The 12,768-nt window shown below is 42.1% G+C and overlaps 1 protein-coding gene across 3 annotated transcripts in view; it reads right to left on the bottom strand.

Annotated features, from left to right (window-relative positions):
* The window catches only part of XKR4 (XK related 4), a 427,086-nt gene that overhangs the window by 13,143 nt on the left and 401,175 nt on the right, over nt 1–12,768 (bottom strand). For 2 of the 3 annotated variants that reach the window (XR_012514004.1, XR_012514005.1), the window contains exon 3: nt 4,029–7,665. Coding sequence is in view for 1 of the 3 variants with exons in the window: in XM_003935540.4 (XP_003935589.3) it covers nt 6,719–7,665 (947 nt within the window). In the remaining 2 variants the exon portion in view is untranslated. Of the gene's footprint in view, nt 1–2,707; nt 7,666–12,768 lie in introns of those variants that run through there. The other variant, XM_003935540.4, reaches the window with a different exon arrangement.

Raw genomic sequence — 12,768 nt, 5'->3', positions numbered from 1 at the left:
CCTCCTTCCCTCCTTCCTTCCCTCCTTCCTTCCTTCCTTCCCTCCTTCCTTCCTTCCTTCCCTCCTTCCTTCCTTCCCTCCTTCCTTCCTTCCTTCCTTCCCTCCTTCCTTCCTTCCCTCCTTCCTTCCTTCCCTCCTTCCCTCCTTCCTTCCTTCCTTCCCTTCTTCCTTCCTTCCTTCCCTCCTTCCCTCCTTCCTTCCCTCCTTCCTTCCTTCCCTCCTTCCTTCCTTCCTTCCCTCCTTCCTTCCTTCCCTCCTTCCTTCCTTCCTTCCCTCCTTCCTTCCCTCCTTCCTTCCTTCCCTCCTTCCCTCCTTCCTTCCTTCCTTCCCTCCTTCCTTCCTTCCCTCCTTCCTTCCTTCCTTCCCTCCTTCCTTCCCTCCTTCCTTCCTTCCCTCCTTCCCTCCTTCCTTCCTTCCTTCCCTCCTTCCTTCCTTCCTTCCCTCCTTCCCTCCTTCCTTCCCTCCTTCCCTCCTTCCTTCCTTCCTTCCTTCCTTCCTTCCTTCCTTCCTTCCCTCCTTCCTTCTTTCCTTTCTTCCTTCCTTTTCTTCCTTCCTGCCTTCCCTTCCTCTCTCCCTCCCTCCCTCTCTCTCTATCTCATCTCTCTCTCTCTCTCTCTCTCATCAGAATGCCAAAGTAAGTAGTGGGGTTTAGATTGTTTTTTCAGCCTGTTTAACTAGATGACAGCAGCATACATATATAAAATATAAGAGAAGTGGCATCAGGCTAATTTATATTTGTCACTTAATTGAACACATAGTGGAGCCACAGAAGGGGGGCAGTTGCCTGGAATGGAACAATAGCATTTATCTTCTTACTATGAGTTGGAGAGTAAAGGTAAAATTTAGTTACAGGTGATTGAGACTTCCATTTCTCATCATTGACTATGACATTTTTATTTCATTTTGAAAGACATCTTTGACGTTTAAATCCTTTTTTTTGGAAAAATTTGATCATCAGACCATGATCCGGATTATTCTGAAGACTTGCCAAATCAGAAATAGATTTTGTGGGAAGAGTCGCTGGGCTTCCGGAAGTCGCAGCTGTTAAAACGTGTGCTCAACTCTCGGCCCCGCTCTTTCCTATTTGTGGGACCTTTGGGCAAATTGCTTGACATCTCTAAGCAAAAGTTTTGTCATCTGTAAATGACACTTAACTCACAGATGACAGTGAGGACCCCGTGAAACCACACAGATACAGCTCTTAGCCCAGCACTAGATAATGCAGTAAACCCTCCATTGTGGTGAGCTACTCTCAATATGGGAGACAGAACCGAAAGAAAATCTACAGGGAAATGAAATACCCGAAAGCAAAACTCGATTTTGTCACGTAGGCTGTCAGTATATTATTAAAATATTTCAGGGACATTAAGCCATCTCTTGTTTAGCAGAATATAGGCCTCAAGGTTGACGAAAGTTTTACATTTGTGGGCTAGGTCACTGCCTGCAAATATATATATATATACACACACACACACATAATCTGATTTTTTTTCCATGTGGAATCTAGAGAAAGAGCTTCAGATGGGTGATGAAATAACCTGACACCTCAAACGCTCTAGGGAGAGTTTCTGAACCCCTCATTTTTGTGGGCAAATGGCTGTTTGGCACTTCTTCCATGTGGTTTTCTGCTGTGAGAGCAGTCTGCTTGCGTGCTAGCCTGATTGCTTCAATTAGCAAAATTAAATGGCTCATTATGTTTTTATACAATTCCACCCATATTCTGCAGTCTTACTTTCGAATGAGTAATGATACTGTCGAGGCTGTTATTGGAGAGTCTTGCCACGTGCCCATTTTTAGGACAGCAACTAGACAAGACATATGTCAACACAGAGAGCTCTGCAGTGGCCTGATGCTGCCACCCAGGAGCCTGTGTGAGGAGGAGAGACGCCACTCGAATGAATGCTCAGGGCATTTCATGGCCTGATACAGGTCTGGACAAGCAGAAATGGGGAATAGAGTGGAATCACCCAGCCTTGGCCATTTTGAAACACTGGAGCATCAGGTGGGAGAAGGAGTGTTATGAGTCAGAAGCTGACACAAGCGATCATTTTGATTGTTTTCAAAAATGACACTGGATTGCCGAGACAAAGGAATGTTGATCTGCATCCGTCACTGAAATTATAGGAATGACCACCCCAGACCTGCTATGTTTTCACGATGCACTTCAACCATCCTCTGAGCTATAATCTGAATGACAGTCTGAGCTACTTTTAAAAAGGCTTTAAGGAATTCTCGTTAGCACATAAAAATGCAGGCGTCTTATCCAAGCTTTATATAGAAACAGCAATGGCTAATAGCAAAGATATGTGAAAAATGCAAGGGAGCGTATATTTAGTCTAGAAAATGGTTCATTAGAAAAAAATCTCTGGATTCTTGTCTAAACATTGTGTCAGGACTTGTTTCCATTCAATGGCATTTGGTACATTTAAAAGCAAATGTGCAGCCTTACACAATCCTGGTAAGGACAGAGAGGCTTCCTTTGCTCAATTCAGTCTGTTCAGAGAAAGCAGCTTTGAAATGAAACAGAAATATTTTATTCAGCTGGTTAAAAGATGAGATCCTTAAGAAGTGATAAAGCTCATTCGAACTAAGAAGTGCTGGATTATAAGTAGGTATTTCCAACTGAAGTTCGAAAGTGTTGGTCTTATACATGGACTGTAAGCTGGGGTTCGTTTTGAAAAGGGAGTAGGAAAATGCTTCTTTTCTAAAAGTCTATGTGTCAATAACATACCGTTTTATATGCATTCAAAAGCAGTATATACTTTATTCTTTTCGTCCCTGTTACTTTAGTTGGAAAGTGTGTGCGTATACATACATATAAATGTATGTACAAAAAGGCATATATTATATATACATATCATTTTTTTAAAAAGGCCATTGAGCTTTCAATTATTCCCATTCACTTTTGATTGGTCTGTGCAATCACTTCCTTTACTCAGAGAGCAAAATAAATTGGGCATTTAGAAATTAACCATGAATACTTCATTTTACTTTTCAGAGTATCTTGTGCTAATTCTTGAATTACATTTTCGTGCCGTGTCAGTAAGAGAATTTATTAAATTGGTTGGGTTAACAGCATTTATCATAAATGAGTGTCTGCAAAGTCAGTGTTACTGAACTAGACAGTACGTAGTTAAGTAAATAAGCAAAGAGGATTTAAAGGACACATCATTTTGAGAGACCGAACTTTGACTTTCGTGGAAAAAGTCCTTTTCTTCTACACAAATACTTAAAGCGTTACTATGGTTAAGTGCACACACACACATTATATATATTAATTAAACATGGTTTCATATTTAGAAAAGCAAGTTTGAAAATAAAACAAATTATAATGCTGTTCCTTTAGAAAATTTCCTGTTCCTATGCAAAAAGTGAGTAAGAGCAGATCTCCCTCTGAAATGGAATCAGAGTGGACTCAGACACGGAAACGAGCCTGCAGATAAGGAACCCAGCATTTCCATTTTTTTTTCTTTGGGATTCTCCAGTTACTGTCTGTGGAGGACTTAACGGCAGATTGGAAAGGAAATATTAGAATTACAATATAAATACAAAAATCAAACTCTGTTTCTTTGTACTTTGACGATGTCTCTTTAAATCCGAATACTTTAAACGCTCTGTTATCTGTTACCTGTGATTTTCATGTAGAAAATGAGTAAAAGTTGTTATTATCACAACAGTCTGATGGCAGTGTAGTGCTTCCTGAATCATGGAAGCAAGGCTAAATCATGATTTACTTCTCGAGTAAGTTGCTCTTGTAATCTTTTGAAAGGTTGTAATTCATCACATGGTGGATATGTTCTTGCCTTAACAAGAATTCATGACTAACTAAAACATCATCATCTTCAGGTATGTTTGATAACAGAGTATTTACAGCATTTGGAAAATCACTGAAAAATTCAACCTCCTTACAGTCTCCTGAATGCCAATCTCACCTCCAAGTCAAAGAACAATACACCATTTAAAATTGACATAGTACTCATTCTGACTCTTAACAGAGGGATCAAGTTGAGAAATAACTTAGAACTTACATGATTGGAGCATGATGGGGCCTGTTGGGTTTGTGTTGATTGATTGACTCTACCAGATTGTAATCTGTGATTTACTCATAGAATCAAAGGTATATAGTTCAACTGAGAAACTCAATTTCCAAAGATCATCAGTTAAAAGTTGTCTTGGAAACAATGAAGCTAATAACTCAAGGTCCTGCACAAAAGTGAAGAATTTGCCAAAACCATCATTTTTTCCTTCTACAATGGGGGCGGAATGTTTTCACCATGTGCTGACAGGAAGAGCCTTCGCTTGGGCCTCTACTGGTGACTACGTAATCTTTCCATATCCCAATAAAAGATTAGTATTTTTTAGTGAAAATCTTGCTTGGAGGATCAAATCATGGAGTATTAGGAAGTATGTCTACTTATAAAAATTGTCTATTTTTTTTTAAAATTGCTTTGGGGCTTTGCACCAAATGAAGTCCCAGGTTGAGCCCTCTGTTACTTCCTGTGGATGTCATCGTGGGGACACAGTCTCTGGATGACACACCCATTACAGGTGGTAGCTAGAGAACTGGACTACTTTACGGGAATTAGTCCAAATAACTGAATAATTAAGTTAAACTTTCTTTTTCTTTTTTAGTGGTTTGACTAATACTTAATCTATCAGTTGGGTTAATATAAAACCAGGGAAGGAAGTTTAAGACATCTTCCACTGTGGTCAGGTTTGTTATAATGGATGGATGAAAGTAATCATTGACATCTTTGATTTCCTGGGAAACATTGGCCAGTCTTGACAAGCCCTTTCTATTTAAGCGGATTCTCTCTTCACCTGATATTCTGATAGCACCCCTGGCCAGGTTCCTGGGGGCACCAACTTGCAAAGTAGGGTGATCTTGTAAGAGACAAATGTTTTCAATCTGCTGAGGCAGGCTGATGGAATTTGTGGACCAGTTTCTGACATCCCAAGTGATTATGATGCTTAAAGTATTTTAAACGATTCCACGTCTATAAAAAAAGTGATGATGCCTATGTGTATACCCTATATTTTTTATTACAAAAATATTGAAATAATCCATGAGTTATTCCACTCTGCACCAACTATAAAAAAATACTATCAAAGTTTGACCGGCACTTTTAATGCAACGAAAAGCACCATGACGGAGGACGCTGAGAACAGAAACCGGGGGACGTTTACTTGCTGTACGGAGGTATTTAAAACCCAGAAGCTTGTTGTAAGAGTGCGACTTTACAGATGAGTCAAATACAAATCTTAGCTGGATATAGTGATAAGCCCTCTATCAGTTCAGAAGGATTTTTTCGTAACCCATTCTTTGCATTTGTCTGCTCATACTTACTAAAATGTGTCTCAAAGCCTTTAAAAGACACATCACTTTGACCTTGGATTGAGGGGAGGGAAAGTCTGTACACAGTGGAGAACGTGATTGTTCATTCTCTTGCCTGCTTTTAGGGGACTCACGCCACTCATCCTCAGTTGTTCGGGGCTTCCACGTCAGTCCTGTGGTTGGACGGTGTTTGGCACTAGACAGGAGTGGCATGGCGTCCTCCAGAGTTGTGTGTGCCTATGGTCACACAGAGCCACTCATTCTGCGTCTGGAAACACATCTGGTTCCAGCCCATCCCTCTGGCTCGCGCTGCTCTACTGTGAAGTCCTAGTGGGAGCTGCACGTGCCTGGGAATCAGACTCTCATTTAGTCTTTTCCCCACTTCCTCTTTGTAGACCTTTTACATTTTTGCAATTGAATACTGAATCATGATTACTATTTAATTTACATCACGAAGTTTTTGAGCTCCTTGGTCTTGTCCAAAGCCGTACGTGGGCTGCATAGGATTTCTGTCAAAAACGATGCTCACAATTGAAAATTTAAAATATAAAACGAATCCTGAAACATGGAGAAAATGAACCATTCCATCAATGCTAACATATGTGTAAACAACATTTGGGTTTGCTGTCCATTGGATAGGATTTTCACACACGGTATGGATTTCCAAATGAGAAAACGGTTTGTGAATTCTTTTCTAAGCAGTACTATTTTTTTTCTCATGGGATATATTCTTTCTTTGTTTTTATATTCCTGTGGGAATCGGAGCTTTGCATCAAGAAAAGTCACCTAAGCTATTTTGACAGAGGACTGGTGTTATTTGTGTTAGTGTGTGTATGTGTGCATGAGTGAATCTATTTTTTTTTTGAGACAGAGTTTTGCTCTTGTTGCCCAAACCAGAGTGCAATGGCATGATCTCGGCTGACTGCAACCTCTGCCTCCCGGGTTCAAGTGATTCTCCTGCCTCAGTCTCCAGAGTAGCTGGGATTACAGGTGCGTGCCACCATGCCCAGCTAGACTGAATCTATTTTTATGGAAAGATCAGTTAACACCATCGAGACACCCTAATGATTGGAGGCAAAATTTTCCATAATAATAGTACCCTCTGGTGGGTGCACCCCAAGACCGTGCAGGAGGAGTTTGGTAGCGATGGAGAGTCCTACTAAGGCAGCGACATTCTTTCAGGTGGAATCAGAGACTAGGGCGCAGCTGCTTTGGAAGGAGACCAGCCACTCCCCGTCGACAGGATCAAATGATAATGGTGATGACGGTCACACTAGGAACTTCACAGCTCACTGCCCTGCTCTAGGATGAAGTGTCATTACTGCCACAGCCCCGCTGTCACCCCTTTATCTGGATGTTGTGGCTCCTGCAACTCCCTTTGCTTTATAAAGTGGTTTCGTACTCCAACCGCTCCTGAATAAGGGCATCGTCTTTATACTGCAGCCTCGGAGGAGATGGGGAACATTCAAAAGCTAAAATAGCCTTTCGGAGGCTTCGGTCCAACACGTGTCTCTCCCATGCTGGGTACCTATTCCTGAACAAGTCAATTTTAATGACTGATTCTTCAATCCGTGGTGGGCGAGATGATGGGGTGGACGGGGCAGTGGGCCTCACCTGAAAGACGGGTACACACCCATCCCGCTCTGCGAATTTCTGATCGCGGTCGCTGGTAACGCTGCGGTTGTTGGAGATGGACCGTAGGGTGCTTGTGGCCACGTCTGGGGGCAAAGTGAAGGCAGCGGCTGGGTCCTCACAAGCACAACTTGGTGACTGCCCGAATCTGGGTCCATTGGGATGAAAGAAGGCATAATACATCAGCATAAACACAACGCCGGTTAAAAAGCTGCTGAACACCACACACAGCGCTGGGATGGCAAATGCGTCTGCAATCTGGGGAGCCTTATAGAGGTACCAGAGGGCACTCAAGGCCGTATTTTCCAAAAGGATCACAAAATAGTAAATGAATAGCCTGCAGCGTGTCCTGCCTTCCTTCACATTGAACCAACTGAAGATATAGATAATCCCCACCACCATGTCGAACACAATCTCTTCCCATTTGGTGATGCAGAATTCTGTCTCACAGTGGACGATCCAGAAGGTCATGATGCACCAGTGAAGGACGATGAAGATCCCAAAGTACAGCTGGAACACCGAGGCAAAGAGGGCAAACGTGATGACCCTGGCGGCGATGGTGAAAAAGTGCCAGCAGAACTGGATGATGACGGCCATGTAGCTGATGGGCTTCTTGTCATCTCGAGAGTCCCGGAGGGCCTTCTGGTAGGAGGCCAAGGCCCAGGCCAAGGACACGAGGGAGGCTGCCGCTGTGAAACCTACCAAGGCAAAAAGGGGAAGACAGTCTGTCAATAGTCAGTTGCAGCAATGCCCCCTGAAAGTCATGTCAGGCAGAGCTGAGGGCTTGGGGAAGGCTGGCTTTGACTTCAGCAAAGGCTCTTAATTTCTTCGGGTTTTAACACAGATGGGGATGCTCGCAGCTGCCCTCTCTGAGGCCCACCCAACTGGAGAAGTCATGAAGCTAATAGGAATGCTACTTGAAGCCAGCGTGGGTGTGAGACCTGGCCATGGGGTGGAGTTTAAGTTTCTGGATTTGGTGTAAATGGACTAAGGAGGTAGTTTTGTGGAGTGGAAAAATAGTCATGGACCGGAGACTGTCAGAACTGCGTTAGTCCTTTGGCTTTGCCGCTTATTACCCCCATGACCTTGGACTATTATTAAAACGGGTGTCCTCATTTATAAAGTGGGTGATCTCCAAAGCTCCCTGTCAACTTTGTGATTCCGTCACTGAAGGGGATGTGTAATCACAGGAAACCTGAGGAACTAGCTGGTTTATCTTTCTACTTGTAAGCAAGAATAAATGTAGTGTATTCACAAAAGACAGTATATGCGTTCTTAAAAATACAAGGCGTCTGTACAACATCCCTGGCTCTGTTTCTGGTGACACCTGGTGCGCAGATTGTCCTAGTGCGATCCAGCACTCTCCCTCCAGCTTTTATCCGTTTCTTACTGCCTTTTGCATGAAAGAAGACATGTCCCCTCCCTGTCTTTCATCTCTTAGCTCTTCATAGATTAAAGATTGTACTGAAATTATTTTTCAATCACTTGTCTTGTTTTATGAATTTATTGGCCCCATTTGGTTGGTATTCCCTCTAAAAGGCTTCCAAATGCTAAGTCATTTTTATTGTTTTCCTTGACTCTTATTTCACCTCTTGTGCCCCACAGTTCATCTCTATGGTCCAGATGCGGGCAGGGCTCACCTAAAAACACACTGACCTCCTTTAGGAGAGGGTCCTTGTGGGAAATTCCTCTGTCATCAAAACAGTATGCCACTCTGCAGCACAGCTGGCTTCCTTAATGAGCTGGACCAAGACTCACTGAGATGAAGAATGCTCTCATGTATTTTAAAGTCCGGATGGCTTTTTCTTCACCAAGTCTATTATTAATCATAACCAGACCCTATTACAGTCTTGCTCTTCTTTTGGAAATAATAGAAGATGTGTTCTCTGGGACTCATGCACAGCAGCACAATGCCAGAACACACGACTCTGAGCACTCCTTTAGCTATTAATGTGATTTGGAGTTTCTATTTGAAAATAATTTCAAACTTACAGAAAAATTATAAGAATAAAAATATTATATTAAACATCTATATTTCATTTGTCCCAGTTGTCAGCTGGCTTTATAATGGCCCTGTCTCTGTCTCTGTCTCTCACTCATTCGAGATTAAATGCATACATATGGTCCTTTACCCTAAAATACACCAGTGTTTATTTCCTACGAATAGGGGTATGCTTTTACATAGCCACATAAACTTCACTAAATTTAACATTGATATCATACTTTAAAAAAAGCCACTATCAGTATTCCAGTTTCTCCAATTGACATTTAACAATGTCCATTCCTGCAGGGTGCTGTGGCTCATGCCTATAATCCCAGCACTTCGGGAGGCAGAGGTGGCGGATCACAAGGTCAGGAGATGGAGACCATCTTGGCAAACACGATGAAACCTCGTCTTTTCTAAAATACAGAAAATTAGCTGGGTGTAGTGGTGTGTGCCTGTAGTCCCAGCTACTTGGGAGGGTGAGGCTGGGGAATTGATTGAACCTGTTGCAGTGAGTCAAGATCGCACCACTGCACTCCAGCCTGGCGACAAAGCAAGACTCCATCTCAAAAAAACAAAACAAAACAAACAAACAAAAAACCCCACCAATGTTCATTCCAAAATTTTTCTCCCTGATACAGGATCGAGTCTAGAGTCAGGTACTGCATCTACTTGTTGTATTAACTTAGTTTTCTTTCATCTGGAATATTTCCAGATACCTTCTTTGCCTTTATGACATTAACATTGTTTGACGAGTACAGTACTTGAAGAAAAGAAAATAAGAAAAAAAAAAGGTGTTCCTCGTTTTGGGTTTACCTGCTGCTCCTTTATGGTTACATTCCAAGGCACTTATAAGTGACATTGAACAATGTATGTTTTCAGCATCATGAATATACTGAAATATGAAGATTCCTTCAGTGGCCCCAGGAAAAATATATAATGGGTCCATCTTTTTGTTCAAAATAATGAATAGTATATCACTCATGAAAACTTGCTTCTGAGATCAGACTATAAAAACAGCTACAGGGGACTCAAAAGGATTCTATATTATTTCTTAAAATGTGAAAATAGGTGATAAGACCTCAGAGCTTACCTAGTGCAATAATCTTATATTACAGAAAAGAAATTGAGTCTCACTTTGAGAGGTTATCTTCCCTCTCTCCTGCTTCCCACTTATCTTGGGTGAAAATTGTCCTTCGGAGCGAACCCTCCTGCTTCCTAGACAAGGGCCCTATCAGTTAACCTGCCTTTCTCTGGGTTCCATCTCCTCCTCTCCAAGAGCTGCCTTCCCGCATTTTTACAAACATGTAACAAGTCTCCTTTATCCTGTGTGATTTTTCTCTCTCCTCCTCTTTATTTTAGATGTGTCTCCTGCTTTCCCTCCTGTTGTTTCTCATCCCCCCATTTTCATCTGGTTGTCCTTTAGCTACTGACGTTGCTGGGGATGCTGTCCTCATTCCTCTTCCCTTCTCGGCCTTTCTCTGAGTGACCTCACTCACTCCATGTCTTGAACCCAGCAGAGAGTAAATGCCTATCTGAACTCCCAGTCTTTCTGAGCCCCAGAACTGTGTGATTGACTGTGAGACTTGAAACTCCATGGGTTTACAATGAAATGCCTGGAAGCAATTTGGCTGTAGGTGACATTTGCTTTCTCATGGAAAGAACACGGTTCTTCTTCCCTTTATCCCCGCTGTTGCTAGTGGAATGCCCTTCTCAGAAAGAGAGGGAACATGAATTTCCAGATAGTCAGCCACAGTTCTAAGAAAAGGATGTTATATGCAGCTTGACTGAAATGCCACATCCAAAGCCACCCAAATATCGTGTGTTCACAATGCACACCATTTTGGGGCATTGCTTCTGTCACTGAACTGAGTCGGGCTGATCCAGATGGCTTTGCTTTCTTACTGTATCACAGCCTGAATAATCAATCTGACTTTGAAGACAACAGTTCAATGAACATAAAGTTGGTATGACAGTTTATTCCATAATTTTAAACTGATTACCAGATAGATACATATATAGAGAGATTCCTTTTTTTTTTTTTTTTTGAATAAGGGTGTTAAAGGAATTTGAAACTATTATAATCCAAGAGTTTTCATTTGAAACTCTAGGCTAGGAGATACCCAGTTCCAGCCCTTCAGATCTGTGCATCTGAATTATTGTAGACACTGCTGAGTAAGCCAGAACATGTCTAAGATAGTTGTCTATTTTAAATGAAGATTTTTCAGAATAAGGGTTATGGGTCCAATACTAGCTTGTTAGTGAATTAGCATTTCAAGGGGAACTGATAGAAATCAGGCTCACGCCTGTAATCCCAGCACTTTGGGAGGCCGAGGCGGGCGGATCACGAGGTCAAGAGATTGAGACCATCCTGGTCAACAAGGTGAAACCCAGTCTCTACTAAAAATACAAAAATTAGCTGGGCATGGTGGCGCGTGCCTGTAATCCCAGCTACTCAGGAGGCTGAGGCAGGAGAATGGCCTGAACCCAGGAGGTGGAGGTTGCGGTGAGCCGAGATCGCACCATTGCACTCCAGCCTGGGTAACAAGAGTGAAACTCCGTCTCAAAAAAAAAAAAAAAAAAAAAAGAAAGAAAGAAAGAAAGAAAGAAAGAAATCAATACGATGCAGTTCAAGAGCACAGAGTTTTGAATTTCTCCTCTCTTCTTCCTGCTTCTCAGGGTGTATGTTCCCTTCAGGGCATCTCTCTTTGGCCTGCCTTCCTCCCCCACCTTCCCCTCTTCCCCTGCTTTAACTCTGCTCTACCCTATTTCCTCTTCTTACTGAACATAGCACGCAATTAAAATATTTTTAAAAAGTTGTATTAATGAAATGTTTGGTGTTGCCCAAATTAAACTCGAAATATGTTCTTAAAACACAAGTAAAACTCAGAATAAGAAAGAAAGGTCCTGTATTTAAACGCCAGTGGTCTGTTCTAGCTATTCTTTGCTTTACCCTTGTTGTGATCCCCGTGGCTTTGCTCCAAATTCAGGTTCGATTTCAAGGCTTCCCACAGCGCCCATTAAAAGGACTCAACATCACTAACCTCTGCTTTTCATCACTCGTAAATTGCTTTCCTATAACCTTCTTCCGATTTGTGTCGAAAAGCAGCTCGAAGGAGAGAGGTAAAGAATTCTTTGCATTAGGATTACAAAAAATGATAGCTTAGACTATGGATGATGGGGAGGGGGTGTGCTGGGCAAAAACTCTATCATCTCAACATACGCGTTATTTCCTGTTGGAAATAATGGATAAACAGGTAATGTGGATTGCAAAAGCCCCTTTGAAAACATTATAATCTGAGTCCCTTTGATTTTGAAACCTCTAGACTAGGAGGGGGCTATCTGGCCTCCAGAATGGTTCTCTCTATAGACATGTTTCCATGCCAAGTAACCCTTCCTGTCCCTTAAGAGCATGGATCCCAGTTTATAATTATGCTTCATTTTTTGTGCTGGTTTAATTATTGTATTTCTCACTACAGTGGGTCTTTTAGGCAGGGATAAATACCTGTTTATCTTTCCGTCCCTTTGCGCATTGCACAGTGACTAACATGTATTTAGAATTGGCATTTCCAGGGAAAAGAAGGAAGGATGGAAGGTAAAAAAGAAACAGTATTCCAAATGTCGAGCCGGAACCACAGAGAGAACGAAGCGCTCAAAAGGTTCGCAGGGTTCTTCACTGTCCCTCTCTTTTGTTTCTTTGCAATTTCAGTTTGAGCTGCAAATGCCAAATCACTGCGTAATAAAATCTGAACTCCTGTTGTGTTGTTTCTGGTCTGGGCGTAAACAAGAATTCTTGGAAATCCCCATAGCATGCTTT

This window comes from Saimiri boliviensis, chromosome 15 (genome assembly GCF_048565385.1).
Source record: "Saimiri boliviensis isolate mSaiBol1 chromosome 15, mSaiBol1.pri, whole genome shotgun sequence".
In the NCBI taxonomy this organism is placed as follows: domain Eukaryota; kingdom Metazoa; phylum Chordata; class Mammalia; order Primates; family Cebidae; genus Saimiri; species Saimiri boliviensis.
Note: the sequence above shows the minus strand (reverse complement) of the source record. Positions and strands in the feature narration are given on the sequence as shown.